At 37.6% G+C, this 18,294-nt stretch overlaps 1 protein-coding gene across 4 annotated transcripts in view; it reads left to right on the top strand.

Annotated features, from left to right (window-relative positions):
- Window positions 1–18,294, top strand: part of INSC (INSC spindle orientation adaptor protein) — a 146,072-nt gene that overhangs the window by 108,325 nt on the left and 19,453 nt on the right. For all 4 annotated transcript variants that reach the window (XM_021300265.2, XM_021300275.2, XM_005499276.4 and 1 more), the window contains exons 8-9: window positions 11,951–12,122; window positions 13,481–13,659. In XM_021300265.2, the coding sequence (XP_021155940.1) occupies window positions 11,951–12,122; window positions 13,481–13,659 (351 nt within the window). The remainder of the gene's footprint in view (window positions 1–11,950; window positions 12,123–13,480; window positions 13,660–18,294) is intronic.

Here is an 18,294-nt window from a genome sequence, read left to right as displayed (position 1 = left end):
GAGTGGGAAGCCTTAGCTTTTTGCTGTGGCAAGGAGCATCTAGAAGGTCATTCGCATCTACTTTGCTCAGTGATGTGACTAATGAATCTCTGGAGTCCATGGTGAATGGATTTTTGGACCTGCAAATATCTGAGTGGAAATCAACAGTTAATTAGAAGCAAATGTATTGTTTCTAAAATTTCCTGGATGCCTGATAAAAGGTGCTTTACAAAGCAGTTTAAAAAGTGTTTTAGAAAAAGACTTGAAAAAAATCTTTGCTTGTTGCTCTGCCAAAGTCTGCATGCTGTTATAAACATACATGTTGTCTTTGGGGGCTGAATCTTAAATGCAAAAATTTTACTCTCTGAAATTGTCAACCAGCCATTGCAACTTCCAAGAATGACATAATAGTGCCAGGAAAGAAAAGCAAGTTGGAAACGAATTTAAGATGTGTGTATATTCAAAGGCAAAATCGTGTACATATGAATGCTAACCTAGCTGCCTTGGGACTGTGAAGACACATCTAGTAAATTTACTGATAGATCTCATGGTTAAGAAGATGTCACATTTTTGTGACAAACTTTTGTTGATAGGTTTTCAGGAAGAACTGCTAGAAGTTGTTGAGCGAAAGAATTTAATTAGACTACTCCAACAGTGTTGCTGCTGTCTTTGCTATTGGCAATATGGAAATTATTTTAATGTGGAACAATATGAAATAAATGTTATTGGTATTTGACTTGGGTATTAGGAAAATCACAGTCACAGACCAAAACTCTATGATGCCAACTATAGTATGTGCAGACATATACACACAGAGTCTCTTAATAACTGTCAATTCTATAAATATTTTGAAAGCAAAAGTCCACTCATTCAGTATAACAGCTGGTGTTTAGGTTATTAAACAGAACTTTAGAGCAGACACTGTGAACAGATCATCTAGAAGTCTAGGCAGTCCAAGGTTATTCGTAACTGTAAAGGCTTCTAGTGAAATTTGGGACAACATAGGGTGCGGAACAATTCTTAGTTCAATGAAGTCCCTGTGGAAAGACTTTCTATTGATGACTCCTAACTTCACAGGGGAATGATAAGACTTCTGTTTGTAAAATTATTAATGTGCCTGAATTGCAAGGCACGTTTCTCACGTTTTGTGTGAAACTAAACCTGTACCATGCTCTTTGTTCATGGAAAGCAAGAGAGACAGTTGTTCTTATCACATCAGAGACTCAGTCCAAGACACAGTTTTGAATAATCTTTAGTAGAATATCTGTTCCTTTAAGCAAATTATATGTAGAGAGCAAAAGAAAATGTGTAAGAGAACATTTTGCTTGGAGGCTACTAATCTAGTGATAAGCAAGAATAAAATGTGCAGATTATTTAAAAAAATGATTTGCACCGATTGTTCTTTTTTTCCTCCAGGATCCTTGTTGGCTTTGAATTTGGCATACTTCATTTATATAGTGTTTTGTTTTGTATGGCTTCCCTTCTTCATCAGACATTAGTCAAAGTAAATTTCAGAAATACACTTAATTCATCTCTGGTAAAAAGTCGTGGAAGTGATATAACCCAGACTTTGTACTGGCTTTTCCCCAGCAGTCGCTATCATTGCTTACAGTGCCAGCTCAATTGTGTTGCGACACTTTCCCATGAAGAATATGGCCAGGGCTCTACTTGCTGCCCAATGGAGCTAGAGAGGTGGCTGAAGGAGCTTTTATCCTAATATAGATAGAAACATGTTCACAGATATTGTTTCCTTTCATTCTTTGTCAGCTGTAGAGCTGAAATAATGCAAAAATATTTGTTTTAATATTTTACTTACAATCTGAATTATTCTAAAATAGATGTCTAAGCAAATAACATTTATTCTGTTCATTAGTGCTGTTAGAAAGGGAGAACGCACTGCAAACAAGTCTCAGGAGAGAATCCAGTTAGCCACTATTTTATTCTAGCATCTGTCAAGGTGCTGTCCCTTGAAACAGCATTTTCTTTTCCCCAGATTATTTGATCTTTAACAGCATTTGAACCTCTTCTACAAGTTTGGTAAACTTTGATCTAAAGTTATGTACTTTGTTCATAAGGGTACTGTAGTTCTGATTTCTAAGTGATGTGTTTATACCCATTTTTTAATTGTCATGCTTTTCTAGTACTTCTTCTAGATGTCCCATGGCTTATCTGTGCTTCCCTCTGAAAAAAAAAGAGAACAGATTCTAATCCTGGGAGCCTGTCCTGGAGCCAGGGGAAGCCCTGTACTGTTCTGTGGAGAGCTGCAGTGGCTCTTCTTCAACTATTTGTGGACTGGCAGGTGGCAGAATCAACCACAGAATCACAGAACGTTGGAGGTAGTAACGGACCTTGACAGATCAACTAGTCCAATCTCCCACATAAAATTTCTTGCTCAGACTTGGGCTTTACATATTTGGATGATTAGGTTGGTTTGGAATATGGAATGAGAGGTTTTTAGTGCTTACGTGAAATGAACCTTGAGTGTTATTGGCAAATTCTAATACTTAGTACTTGCTATTGGAGTTGTTAGGTTCCTTCTGTCATGACATCTCTTGTGAGTATTATTTTGAGTGAACCAACTGACTCATAAATTAGGGACAGTATTAGAAAAACAAGCAGTGAGTGGGTGACAGAAGCAGAACAGTATTTGGGACTTTCCTCAATAACATGCTTGTTTTCCCAGATTTGGGCAACTTCTTTGCTAAAATATGGCAAGTTGAGGTTTTATCTTTGTCATAACATAATGCTTACACATTTCTTGATCTAAAATAACCAGAAAAGGTCTTGGGCTGTTGAAGCTGGAACTTCCTCACTAGGTAAATTCATTTCCAGTGAGTACTGACATGATTTTCTGATGTGAGATCAGTTTATGATCACAAGCCTGACTTGCCAACTATGATTTTGAATGCACATTGGGAGTGCCTCTGTATCAAAGTGCTGTGTTGTAGCTATCTTTGCTTGCTGAAAGAAAATCTCTATTGAAAGTGTAAGCAAATATATGGTTTTGTTCCTACTTCAATGTAGCGTTCAGACACTAGCTCAACTTTAAATATCTATGTTTGCTATCCTCGATAAGGATGCTTATTTCTGTTAAGACCTGGTAAGGGAGCAAACAATATTGAGTAGAAGAAAAATAAAAAGTCAGCTTGTAAATATACCCCATTTTGTCGGCCTTTTAGCATTGTCCTTATTTATTCTCATATAGAATCAATATAGCAACTGTATTTGACCAAAGAGTGCTACTGGGAGGTGTTAATGGAGAGAAAAACCTCTGAGATCACTTTACCTGATGGCTCATAAAGATTCCATGAAAACATCTGATCTTAAACTTGAATTTCTTATGCTTAAAGCAGTTTTGAAATTATTTTATTGCCACTGCAGTCATAGAAATAAATAAATATTTGTAGGAGACACTAGGAGATTTTCCTAACTGTCAGGAGAGGAATCTTAGGACCAAATAGCTTGAGTCTGCTGCAGCCAGTAAAGTTACATCAATTTTCACCAGATGAAAAGTGCTACATTTCTACTTTTTTTTGAAATTCTTGTTTGAATAAGGGTAGCAATTTCCTCTGTTGTTATTACAACATGAATGGATTCTTATTGAGTTGCTCACTAAAAGTTTTATAGCTAAAGTGCTGTGAGTGTTTTCATTATAAATGGCTATCATAAAGCTGTATAACTTGCTTGTAAAAATTCTCTGCCAATAAAAATCTGGCACATACAAGGTCAGCTCTGGAGCTAATTTATTTAAATTAATTTATTAAAATAATTGAGCAGCCATTGTGAAGTAATGAATGTAGCAAACAATTCTTTTAACGTTTGGTGCCTCATAGCATTTTTCATATAAGCAACAAAAAGTTTTAGAAAGAACAACATGGGTCAAACACTCCACCACTTTTGGCAATTATGTGAATTTAGACATAAAAATATTTTTCTGGACAAGTCGCTGAATATATTTAATATATTCTATTGGATAAATGTCCTACTGTTAAGGTGCATTTAATTAGTTTGCACGTGATTCAAATACAGTAGAGGTCTTGCCTTTTAGAGTCTCTGGATACTTTTTAGACTCTCTGGATACTTTTTAGACTAAACTGACTGACACCATTGAAATGAGAAATATTTGCAGGAAAATCGTTTGTCTAAGGTTCTGTTTCTGAATTCATTTGCAGAATCTCATATTTAAAGTAATAATTAAAAAAGCCACATCCTGTACTATTTCCATTGCTCATTCACTCTCTGCCTTTCTAATGTAACTCTCTACTTTCTGGTGTGGTGTTTTCATTGTCCTGCTTTGAACACAGGGTGGGGTTATGTTTGTTCCTAAATTCATGGTATAATGATCTGCTCAAGAATTTGAATCTGATGAGAGGAGAAGTTGTATGTGAAATTACATTAATAATAAATAATAATATGCCCATGTTTTGACTCTTTAGCATAATCATGTTAAGGTTAGAAAGTATTGACTTAAATACATCCAGAATACTTTACCTGAGAGAAGAAAGATACTACGAGGTGTTAGATTAGCGGCTATATGACAGATTCTCTGGCTGTGACCTCCATGCTCTTTTTGGTTAGAGACACTTTCTCATTATTGTAATAGATGAAGAGGGTTCTCTACAAATGTGGCATGCATAGGATTTTTTTTTTCTCATGAAGAGGTACACTAACAGACACTTCCTGAAAATAAAATACATGGTGTCACACCCAAACCTAAATGATACAAAGTAATGAAACATGTTGAAAGAGTGTTGTTCTTTTTAAATGCTAGACACCAGGTGTTTGAGAATATGCCCTCATGCAATTGAGTGTCTGTGACATTATTTATTTAAAACTAGATGATCGGAGCATGTTCTTTTCAGTAAGCACATCTCATTTTCTGGAGTGCCCTGCTATGTATAACCCTGGAGCCCCTTTTTGTTTATAGGGATAGTTGAGGTGTTTGTTTTCTCAGACTAGGATCCTCAAGGGAAAATAAAAATGAGGGCTATGTGAAAACTACTAATATGAAAACTATTAATGTATGGTCTTTCCCTAATTCAGACTTCAGGTCCCAGTATCTTGTTCAGCATTGTTATATAACACGACACTTCCTCTAATTTTGTTGCCAAGTCCTTTTTGTGTCTGTGTGGCTTCATTTTAATGGAATTCAGATCCCAAAGTATAATATATAAAGCCTCATCCATTATTTAAAATAAATAAGTATATACTTTCTGGAATTTGTAATACATACATCAAGAAAATCCTACAAATAGGAATAGATTCCTGCAACTTAAAAACAAGCTAGTATGTCCAGCCTTCCAAAATGTAGCGCAGATGAATCTGAGAAACCTTTCACTTCTTCCTGTGTCACATAACTTAAAGAAATTAATCTGTATCTATCTTCTGTGAACACAAATAGTCCTTCCATATTCTTATATGCTCCTGAGATTACAGATTACACATTATTTTGGTTGTATTTTAACTGTGACAGAGCAGGAAAAAGAGAATGTAACAAATGTTGAGTTCAAAGGCCATTGCAAACATCTTTCTTTTTATATATATATATATATATATATATACATTTTTTTTTTTTTTTTTTTTTTTCCTCAAGCCACCATACTCATTTGTGCTCAGTAGTTTTCCTCCTGTTTTGTCAAGACATCCTAATTCTATAAACACCAATGATGGCTGAGTAGAAGGATCTGTACTACAGATTACTTCTACATAACTGCAAGTGAATTCCTTTGCAGTCTCTTCTCCTGTCCTTTGTAGTCACTGCTATCCTGTAGAATTGGAGGCATGAGAAAAGTAGATCAGAAAAGCTGAATGTATCCTTGGGTGGTTTACCTATGTTTGTAGAGGGTAGTTTGAAGCAATGTAAGATGTGATTTAGGGAGTAGGAACATGTGAGTTGCTTGGCTAATAGCACCACAGTTCCTGGTTTCTTATATCAATTACAGAAGTAATACTTTAAAAGACTGTTTTATCCTTCATTTCAGTCCTCAAAATTGAGGGAGTTCAAAGCCAGGTATTCCTTATCCTTGAAGTGAAGATAAGAAGTCTGGATGTTGATCTTATTGATTTTGTCCATCCTTTCTGTAAAATGATGTATTCTCTATTACCTCTTTGCAAACAGTTGTAGTTTTTATCTGCAACAAGCTTAGAGCACCTCTGAGTGCCAAAGAACATGCACTGTGAGGTGTCTGGCTCCTTTCTCCAGGTTTTGCAGGGAGAAAAGGCTTACATACTGTTTATCCTTTCATTCCCAGTCAGCCCAGAATAAGGGAGTTATTTCATCTTGCTCTGCAGTTTGTTTCTTCCTGCAGCATGGCTGCAAGGTGGTTACCTGGGCATTGTCACAATGCATCCTCCAAGTTCATGCAGCCAACTCTCTCCTTTTTTTGAGAGAGAGAGAGAGATTGATATACTTTTGTTTCACACCATGTAACAGTATTCCCCATATAGATAAGATCATCTTCACATTGCCCCTTGATGGCTAACCATGGGAAGAATGAATACCTCTTCATTAAGTTGACCACATTATGAAGGATGGAAGTTTAAAAGGGAAGCTTTAGTTGAAGTTGCCATGAACCAAAGCAGGCACTCACAGCCAATTTAGATACAAAGCTAAGGTTATTGCCAGCAGTTTTTAAAGCTACTGAGATGGCAACCTTTCAAGCTTTATTCAGCCCCACACTTTCTGCAGAGGATACAATATGGCTTATAAATTAGGTCCCACGGTCACTTGCACAGCAGGAGTTACAAAAATCATTGCAGTTTTGTTCACTGGTCACTGCTGCTGCCATGGAATTGCTGCAGTAGCTTTGATTACTTGGAATAGTATTTGTGCACATTTTAATTGCATCACTCTATTAATATATCATCTCACTTTAAAAATAGCTGACCAAATCTTAATCTAGTGTCAGTTAGTGAAGCTAAGGCAGTTTTTATCTGCAGAGCACTTGGCAGGGCAACTGTTCAAATATGAAAGATCATTTTGTGTGAGGTAGAATACTTTTGTCCTTTTCTCTTCCTGTCTTTCAACATAGAAATTCAACAAGACTTGTAGGCCTTCTACAAGTGCAGAATAAGTTAGAGAAATTGACATCGGATATACCTCAGCCTTGAATGATAAGGAATTCATTTAATGAGTAACAAGTCATCAAAATAACAGCATAGAGATTCTGCTAGATGACATTTTCAATGGAGCTGCAGAATAGTGAAGTCACTTCATGGTTCACGTGATGGTCTGGCAAGTGAAAAAGATTGTGGTCAAAGAATGCTGAGCAGGATTCAAAAATTTTCTGGACAGGATAATCCCTCCCTCCCTTCCTTCATTCCCTCCTTCCTTCCTTCCTCCATAAATTTTAATGTGTTTGGGTTTTTATCCAGCTATGCAGTTTCTATTTAGTCTGTTAACGTTCATGTCTTCACCTATATAGTTAACCTGTCCTTGCTTCAAGTTTGAGGTACTAACACACAGCATGTGTGAAAGTATAAACCAACCACAACTCTGATCTGTCAGTTCTTGACTGTTTGATGCAGCCTCTGCATTCGAAATGCTCCTCTACCCTCCTGGGAAGGCTGAAACAATGTTTAAGATGTTTGTGATTTTCTTTCCACATTTGCTGTCTTATATCTGGATCTCAACATCTACTTTCCATTCTTCCTTTAAAACTGCTTTGGAATCTGCTGGTGCTGCCTACCAGAAGCACCTAGTTGTAGGCTGATAGTGTTATCCACAGGATATTAGCCGATAGCCTGTAACGTTTTCCAGTCTCAGCAAGATGACTTGGGAGATCAATTTAGAGAATAAAAAAAACCAAAACAAACACACCACCACCACCACCACACCTTTGAGAAAGTATACCAATACGTAGAGCTCATCAGATTGTTAAGAATGGACAAACAGGAATGTTGGAGAAAGTCACAGCATGAGAAAAGGCCTTCAGCAACATTTTATACAAATGAAGACAGTCATTATTCAAAATAAGGCAATTGGTTTCGTCTCCCAGAGTGACATGGAAAGCCTGCCTTGAACTTCCTTCTGGAAAGTAGAGAATTAAGACTGTTGTTGTGTATAATATTTCAAATCATGATGCTGTTAATGCAATTAATCCCAAGTTCTGTATTGGTATCTTTAACAGATGCCTAGCTTTATTTAATATTTTTATGAGGTACCAGTATGCTGAAGAAAGAAGAGGTCTGCCTCAGAACTCATTCATTCCTGTTGCAGAGAAAAGGAATTATTTTCTTCCAGAAGACTTAATATAGGCAGTAAAGTGGTCACGTATTTATTTTGTCACTTTGATTAAGTTTCCGTAACAGGGGTATGCTCACAAGGATGTAAGGTATTGGCATTTTTCCAGTTATCAATATTGAAATATTAGTGATCAAGCATTTACTGAACGCCATTCCTCAAATGCAGGGTTGCCACAGCATCTTGTTGCATTCATAGAATTCATTTGTTTGCATTATCTGGCTAACTGGTTCTTTTGTATTGCCAAGGTGATGAACAGATTTGACATTTAGCTGATTACTTCACCAAAATTAAACAGAAAACAGGGCAGCCATCCAAAGTTCCTTTCAGTGTGAAAGCTAATTATAAAAGTGCTTTGAGCAGCAATTTCTTTTTGGATGTTAAAGTGCTTTTATTAGATTGTTCCCCTGTCATTTTAAAATTTATTGCTAGACACTTATAAATGGGGTTGCTTGCAGGAGTAGAATTATTTTCTTTTCTATGTTTAAGATGGGAGACAAAAGTGTATAGAGAAAATTTTAGGCTGAATTTGTTAGTATTTTCCATGATTCTGAATAGAAAGGATTAAAAACAACTGGTGCTGGCTTTCATGGACCCAAAATATGTATCCTATCTGAATGCTGAATAAAAACATAGATCCACTTCTATTTACATTTCAGCAACTCCCAATCTCCAAAAACATTTACTTAGCAAATAAAAAAATCAAATATATAATTTAATAGTTGAGTACAGCCCTTTTATAGTTAGAGGCTTGTATTTTAGCGTGTGGATATAAACAATCAGTGGTGATGGAAAGATCTAGCCATGTACCTGCACCTGTTTTTCTGAAATAGGATAAAACTACTCTAAAGTCATTTTGTCAAGGTCATTGAATAAGAGTTGACCAAGTGAATTTTAAGCAGCATATTTAGAGCTGAAGAGTACTGTATCCTGTTAAGAGATCTTAGAAGAAGTTTCTTGTTAAATATTTTCCGAATGCCTTGGAATGTATTTAACTTTTTATACTGACTGTTGCTATTAGCATCCTTTGGATCCAAGACAAGGTGTGATCTGGGGAGGTTTCAAGGTGATGAAGTTGGAGGGTTTTGCATATGATATTGTCTAGCACACTTTTGCTACTAAATCATCTTGTGAGGACATATATTAATTCTTGACACTGAGATCTATTAATATACCTTGAAGCCAAGTGAATTATGTGAATCTGCTGTTTCAAGCTGTAGAATTCTGCCATAACTAGGAGGAAATATTTTGCTGTAGGTAGATTAATGTTGAAAGCTTGTCAAGAAAAAGTTTAATGTTGAAAATTTATTCTTCGTCTTCTTGCCAGTACTTGATCTCCTACACTAGATCCAATTTGTAATCTGAGGAAAAATAGGGATATAATTTCTTTTGTATTTATCTGTGTTATTAGAATTCCAATGATATAGTCTGTTGCCTAGTAAAAAGTGCATCTCAATGAATGATCTTCCAGAGGGTAATTTTTGCTCCCATCAATCTGAGAGCTTTTCTTGTAAAATAGAGTAACTGTCAATGCTTATCAAATAACTTAATTCATGCCTATTGCGGGATAGGTAATTAAGATAACTCAACAATCTGTATTAATAAATAACAAAAATGTGAATATTAGATTTGCTAAATAACCTTCTTGAATATAATGGATAGGACCTACTGTGCGTGTTCTGAGGAAGCTTTGAGTAGACGGATAACAAGATCTGAACAACAGACCTAAGACAGCATCTTGGTAACTGTACAACACAAATGAGGGTTTGTTTTTGTTTCACTGTTAAAGTATATTTCAGTGCTAAACCTTAAAAAATTGTCTTTATGTTTATAAAGTGTCCAAGCAACATATAAAGCAATTGACCTCATACTTTTTCAGAACTTCAAATAAATAAATGAGGCCAGTTTTTAAAACAGTTAACTTGGTGAAATTTATAGAAGTTCTCATCATTTGTAAACCACCCCTAGAGTTCAGTAGTTTCACTTATACAAAGATTTTAATTAGTGGATCTATGTGGATTTGACACAAACATATCCATAATTAATTACATCTATCTTCATGCTCTCTCCCCTCTAAACATGTCTACCTACCTGCTTAACAACATGATGAATCACAGTATCATATTATGTTTGGGCTTGGAAGGGACCTCAAAAGATCATCTAGTCTAATCCCCCTGCTGGAGCAGGAATGCCTAGGTGAGGTCACACAGGAACATGTCCAGGCGGGTTTTGAATGTCTCCAGAGAAGGAGACTCCACAACCCCCCTGGGCAGCCTGTTCCAGTGTCTGTCACCCTCACTGAGAAGAAGTTTTTTCTCAAATTTAAGTGGAACCTCTTGTGTTCCAGCTTGATCCCATTACCCCTTGTCCTATCATTGTTTGCCACCGTGAAGAGCCTGGCTCCGTCCTTGTGGCACTCACCTTTTATATATTTATAAGCATTAATAAGGTCACTCCTTAGTCTCCTCCAAACTAAAGAGACCCAGCTCCCTCAGCCTTTCTTCATAAGGGAGGTGCTCCACTCTCTTAATCATCTTTGTTGCCCTACGCTGGACCCTCTCCAGCATTTCCCTGTCCTTCTTGAACTGAGGGGCCCAGAACTGGACACAATATTCCAGATGGGGTCTCACCAGGGTGGAGTAGAGGGTAAGGAGGACCTCTCTCGATCCACTAACCACCTCCCTTGTAATACACCTCAGGATGCCATTGGCCTTCCTGGCCACAAGGGCACAGTGCTGGTTCATGGTCATCCTGTTGTCCACCAGGACCCCCAGGTCCCTTTCCCCTACACTGCTCTCTAATATGTAATTTCCCAACCTATACTGGAATCTGAATAATTCTGTGTTTTGTTAAACAGGGGTGAAACATAGTCCTGTTAATTTGAAAGTTCACAGATTATGTCCTTGTTGTCTACAGAGAACCTTCCTTTGCTGGTTTGGTTATTAACAGATGTTCTGTTGCTGCAGTTCATGCCATCCCACTGGCTGTGCTCTCCTGCAGTCTTGCCTTGTGTCAATGGGTCTCCTTTAATCCAGAGCAAGGCGTGCTTCTGTGATGTATCTACCTAAACTGTAAGAAATGGGCTTAGAACACTTCAGATACTCTAAAGCATAAACCTATGTACATTTTACTCATTTTTCTGTTTCTCTTCCAAGTAAGCAAGGAATATACAGACTAGTTTTAATGTGAGAGCTGTGCAAGCTTATCAGGTGCAGTTTGGCCAGAGGTGCTCCTTAATAGTATCTTTTGATCCTGCATTGGCTTTGTGACAAATTCAGAAAAAACATGGCAAAAAAAAAATGTCTGTGAAGAACTTCCTGCACATCCAGGCTCAGATCTCACAGTGGGACACACTCAGATAAGTGCTTAAATGAGGCTGTGGTATAGTAGCAGTTAGCATTTAATTCTCAGAGCTTATTTTTGGACTGATGTTTCACTTGAGATGTCTGTCAGAAGACACTTGTTTGTTTGACCAAAATCAATTGAGCAGAAACATCAAAGGAGAAAGAAATGCAAGACTTCGGGCTGGTCAACAAACTTTTACACTGAATTCATTTGTATTTGCTAAATTGAAACTTCTTGTGTCATAAATGCCACCAAGTTTAACTCATTTTTGAAAATAAACCGAGCAGTTTAGCCACAGCCAAGAAAAGAGAACTGTAAACCCATCTTCAGTTGCAAAAGTATTTTCTGGAGTATTTCCAACTTATACCTATTGTTTTTCCATAGGTTGATGGGATACTGTGCCTGGCCGACATTCTTACTGATAACACCCATTCTGAAGCTACTCATGCAGAAGCCGCGGCAGTAATTGCACAGATCACATCTCCACATCTCACATTCACTCAGCATCTGAGCAGCTTTCTGGAAAATATGGAAGAAATTGTAACAGCACTTGTCAGTAAGTTCTTTATGGGATTTCTGAGTTTTTCCATTTAAAATAATACGTTGGCACAGGACTCTGTTTCATTAGAAATATTCCCTAAACAATGTTTGCCAATCTTTCCTTAACAGGTAAAAGAACTCAGACATTTTAAATTCTGAGTCAGGGCATTCTGCAATTACATAATATTTTTTGTTCCAGTCCAGAGTAGTTTCTATTAGTTGCTAACTTTTATGCCTGTTGAATTTTCTAAACTTGCTAGAACTCAAGCTCACTACTACATCTACATTTGTATGATACTTCAGAGGGAAAGTACAGTATTATATAATCTGTGGGCATTGTCACAAGAAAATAAAAGATCTGTCTTGTCTAGGCATCTGATCCATGGTAATATGAGGCAAAGGTAACAAAATTTTCTTTAACCTGGGCCAGTGAGGACACTTCAGAAAAATAAGATCATATTTCTCATGACTTTCTGAAGAGAGGTATGTCTTATTTCTGCCACTGTGCTCCAACCGTCTCAAATACCAGAATCATTCTCTTCCTCTCTCTGATCTGGAAATTCAGAGTTTGACAGAGCTTCATGTCAGAAAGCACAATTTGGGTTACCTAGTTTGATTTCTCATGTATGATAGATCAATAAATCTGGATATTTCTATCCTGAGCCAAATGGCTACATTTAAACTACAGCACTTCGATTTTCACAACGTAGTACTGCCAGTGCTTGAGGATTCTGCAGTGGCTGGGAATTATCTGGGGTGTATTTAGGCATTCTTTGATGTGTCCAAACAGAAATAGTGCTGCAGATATCAAGGAAACAATTGACCAGGCCAGAAACAAACATTGAAGGCTCGGCCCTGAACCTGCCCTGGATTCCAGTGGGTGGAATTAACTTGTGCTGAGCTTGGTTCTGCTGTAGCTGGACTCCTAGGGGCATCTGACCTGACTTAAGATGATCTTCCAGGTTATTACAGTGTACCACAGTCAAGGGACAATCTAAACAACCTATCCAGAAGATATTAGTAGGTGTAACATTTCCCTGATTGTCACTGTTCCATGGGAATTTTAGTAGTATATACTCAAGAAATCTGAGCATTAAAACCAGAACATGTAGAATGTTTGAAACGCCCTTTCAGTAATCACATACTGATTTCCTTTTGATACTTATAACTCAGTAATTGAATTACTATAATATATTTAATTTTTAAACCATGCTGAAATCCAATTGCCAATCATTCACATCTTAGTTAAAATACATGTATGCAAGAAATGTAAAGGGAGCTGTGTCTTCAGCACTTCTTCAGCTTTGAAACACCTAACTATCTTTTTTGCAATAAAGGAATTACTTTTGTTCAACTTATTTTCTGCATTCCTAGAACTGTGCCAAGAAGCCTCGTCTGGTGAAGTTTTCCTGCTGGCTTCAGCAGCTCTTGCCAACATTACTTTCTTTGATAACATGGCTTGTGAAATATTACTCCAGTTAAATGCAATGAAGATTCTTCTAGCAGCATGTTCAGACAAACACATAGTGGATACACCATATTCCCGAGATCAGGTGAGTGGTTTCTCAGCAAGATGTTGTCCGAACACATTTGAGTAAAAGTCAACAGGTTTCAGATCTACGTCTGTATTACAGTATCAGAGTATGTTTGGGATTGGAAGGGACCTCAAAAGATCATCTAGTCCAATCCCCCTGCTGAAGTAGGAACGCCTAGGTGAGGTCACACAGGAACATGTCCAGGTGGGTTTTGAATGTCTCCAGAGAAGGAGACTCCACAACCTCCCTGGGCAGCCTGTTCCAGTGTCTGTCACCCTCACTGAGAAGAAGTTTTTTCTCAAATTTAAGTGGAACCTCTTGTGTTCCAGCTTGATCCCATTACCCCTTGTCCTATCATTGTTTGCCACCGAGAAGAGCCTGGCTCCGTCCTCGTGGCGCTCACCCTTTATATATTTATAAGCATTAATAAGGTCACTCCTTAGTCTCCTCCAAACTAAAGAGACCCAGCTCCCTCAGCCTTTCTTCATAAGGGAGGTGCTCCACTCTCTTAATCATCTTTGTTGCCCTATGCTGAACCCTCTCCAGCAGTTCCCTGTCCTTCTTGAACTGAGGGGCCCAGAACTGGACACAATATTCTAGATGGGGTCTCACCAGGGCGGAGTAGAGGGTAAGGAGGACCTCTCTCGATCCACTAACCACCCCCCTTGTAATACACCTGAGGATGCCATTGGCCTTCCTGGCCACAAGGGCACAGTGCTGGTTCATGGTCATCCTGTTGTCCACCAGGACCCCCAGGTCCCTTTCCCCTACACTGCTCTCTAATATGTAATTTCCCAACCTATACTGGAACCTGGGGTTGTTCCTGCCCAGATGCAGGACTCTACACTTTCCCTTGTTAAATTTCATCAGGTTATTCCCCACCCAACTCTCCAGCCTGTCCAGGTCCCACTGGCTGGCAGCACAGCCTTCTGGAGTGTCAGCCACTCCTCCCAGCTTAGTGTCATCAGCAAACTTGCTGATACTACGCTCAATTCCCTCGTCCAAATTGTTAATGAATATATTGAATAACATTGGCCCCAGTACTGACTCATGAGGCACTCCACTAGATACTGGCCTCCAACTAGACTCCGCACCATTGACTACCACTCTCTGGCTTCTCTCCTTAAGCCAGTTTGCAACCCGCCTCACTACTCTATTGCCTACACCACACCTCCTCAACTTAGCTGTGAGGATGCTGCAGGAGACTGTGTCAAATCTAAGTTGCTTTCATATCTTCTGTTCTTGGTTCTTTTCAATATATGGCTCTGTTCCTTTTTATGATGAGAATTATGAAATATGACAGCTTTTAATGTGTGTTGTTTTTTGTTTTTTTTTAAAAAAAAAAGCACAAAGTTCCATATTTCTAAGATAGCACAATTCTTCTTTTCATCATGAAAATGGCCAGACAGTGCCACAGAAGCCCAGAGAGGCTGTGAAACCTCAATTTCTGGAGGTATTCAGAACTTGACTGGACAGAGCTTTGAGGCAAATAACCTATATATGGAAACTGCAGCCTAATATACAATTGTCAGTTCAAAGATGAATTAGCTCTAAAAGCTGAATAAGGATCTGATTCTCAGCCCATTGACGTCGGTGGGGTTTGGATCAAGTCCTAACTGCATAGTAGATGGTTTGAAAGTTTTATGTGTACTCTTGCATCTCCATTTCTTTTTCACCTTTTTTTTTTTTTTTTTTTTTAAGTAAAGAGTCAGAAAATTAAAGGGCTTTGCTAATGCAGAGATGAAGTCAGAGGGAATTCTTTAGTTCCTCACAGTTACCTCCATGCAATGGGGTGCTGCAGAGGCACTGTTTGTTTGGCATCACCTCAGCAGAGTAATTATTATGAGGCTTGAGGGTTTCACTAACTTTTACTAAGGGACAGAGCTTGCTAGTCTGTTGTGTTAACCTACTTCTCTTTATGAGACATCATGAATATAACTAAAAGTCCTTAATTCAGGCCTCACAAGCCAATCCCCTTCCCACCTCGGAAGTTGTGGAAAGATGATTTACGGTAGACTTGGGATCCGCATTGCTACAGAAAACTCTGTACCCTTCAGCAGGGCCCAGGCCATGGAAATCAAGGCACAGGGGACCTTAGTAACTGAGTATTGGTGTTCTAGAGGGTTTACTAGGACTTCTTTTGCTTATATTAAGAACACTCAGTTTTCCAGGTCAGGAGTCCATATGAAAAGATGGAGTTAAGCCATAATTACTGTATTTCTCTTTGGGCAAAATCAAAGATGTGAGCTGTGGTGTTTGACGTGGCTGTGTACAATTGTTACATACGTACAATTCTTCATGTTCTTTTTTTATTGCTGCTATACGCTCCCATAGTTTTGATTATCTTATTTATTTATGCCCTCATCTTAATTCTGCTGTCAGCTGTGAGTTTGCCATTTGCTCTGTGGGTAGCATAGCAAGCCCCTTCTTTGTCTGAAGAAGGCAGACATTTAAAGAAATATGTATGACTTGATCAGGTAACAGGCTAGTTACAGGCACTTTGCAGCTTGCAGGACATCTCATTAGCTATAGAAACAGAGAACTAAATGGCTTCCTTCCAACTGAGGATATTTCATCCCAAATAAACCCTTACATTCCTTCTTTGAATGAAAAACTTGATCAGAAAGATGTGACGTGTTTCTGTGGTATGCTGCAGTAAGTTTCTGAGCTGACTCCTTGTTATTTCTGCAGCAATGGGGACTATGAAATCCCGCCTTGTTTTTCTGTTACTGAGCACCTGATGCTCATGTGGAATCTGGGTGCTGCTCATCTTGGCTTAAGAGCTGTCAGTGTTGTTAATCAAGCAGTTTTTGTAATGCAGCAGCCTTAAGAGAACTCATTCTTTGAATTCCCGAACAAACATGTGTTTGAGTAGATTGCTTTCTTTTCAAAAAGGTAGTTATTTCAGTGTTGTATTGGGGTGAAGGGAAGGATGTCTGCCAATTATGACAGTTTTATGGAATATTTTGCTTTTAATTTGCTCTGTGCCTAGTTGTTGCAATGAGGAAAACACAGAGAGAAAAACAATGATACAATACTGTATTTTATAATGGCATTCTAAATTGCCATTTTTACTTTTGATATACATACTTTAGTTCCTTTTAAGGGACATGATATCATTACTAACTTTTCCCATTATATGTATTATTATGTCCCAGCCAGTAGACATTTGCCAAAGGATATGTATATTAAAGTTGAAGAGGTTTGGAAATTTTTTGATTCAAGGTTTTATTTTGGAATACATTTCCATGGACTAATGACCATTCTGAATGATCAAGTTGTCATGGCCAGTAAAGCAGATGAATTAGAAGTAAGCTATACTACATGTTGATACAATTAAATAAAGCAAGAATAAGATTCATAACAAACACAACAAAATATGGTCTAATTATCTTTAAATGTTATAAAAGAGCTCCTCAAACTTAAATGCCCTGTTTTTCATACAGAGCTTTAACTTAGGTGACACAGTTATCCTATGGAAAATTACCCAGTATTTCTAAATACATTACTACTTTAGAATGACTGCTGATTTAAGAAAACTGATTTGTTAAAATAGACTGACGCATTCTCACTGTAAGCCAAAAATGAGAGAAAGATAGCTGATATGCAATAAAGAAACAGTGAGTTTTGTTTTCATTTATGCCATTTTATCTTCAAGTCACAGTATGTCCTTCTATTCAACCTTTCTAAGGACAGCTAGCACTGATTAATTATCACCTTCCATGATAGTATAAATAATTAACATTCTGCCCAGGAGCTGGATGTACTATGTGTTGCTTGCAGAAAGTACTTTTCTGCTCAAACACCTCTAAAAGCATATTTTCTTAATTTCTGAAAAGCTTTTGTGAGCACATGATAACAAATTTTTCCTGCCTTCACTATCTGAAAACCAATCTCCTTCCTCTTTCATTTCCCAGGCAGTGGTTGATTAGGCCAGGTGAGAAATCTAGAACTGAGTGATGAATGTAATGATGAACAAGATAATAATTGTCTGTTTGATAGAAGCATGTATTGTTTCTGCAAGCAGCAGTATTACATTGAGAATGCTTAGTCTTACAACAAAATACTTTTTATAAAAGTCATCAGATAAATAAATAATTTTCAGATACCTTAGCCTCTAGTTTTAGGTCAAAATATCTATGAATGTGCCATGTCCTTTTTCTTGATGCAGATACTTATTTTTTGGATAGCAAGTTTTTTACCTCCAAGGAGCATCAAAATATCCTTTCAGAAGGGTTCATGCCTGAATTCAGCTGTGTAATTTGTACAGTCAGATGTCTTAATGGAGTTTAAGCACTGTCAGAAGGAGGGTTTAGTCAAAACCCTTATGATTCAGAGCCTTCTTTACTTTAACCATCATCTTAGGCTCTACATAGAAAAATATGAAATATGTATGTTTGCGCACAGTATGTTTATGTATAATAAAATTTTTCTCTCTGCATTCCCACTTGTCTCTTCAGTGTTGTTAGTATTCTCACCTTACCTGTGAAGTTGTGGAGGTACAGTCTAACAGCTTCTGATCTTCTGTTATTGAGGCAAAGAATTAATGTGCAGTGAACACATCAATTTTAAAGTGGTTATGTCTAGATCCAAAATCAGTGAATTATGTTTCAAAAAAAGTTTGAGGTGAAGAAAGTCTTAAGTTGGAAGGAC

Source organism: Columba livia, chromosome 5 (genome assembly GCF_036013475.1).
Source record: "Columba livia isolate bColLiv1 breed racing homer chromosome 5, bColLiv1.pat.W.v2, whole genome shotgun sequence".
In the NCBI taxonomy this organism is placed as follows: domain Eukaryota; kingdom Metazoa; phylum Chordata; class Aves; order Columbiformes; family Columbidae; genus Columba; species Columba livia.
This window is presented reverse-complemented; position numbering and strand designations above follow the sequence as displayed.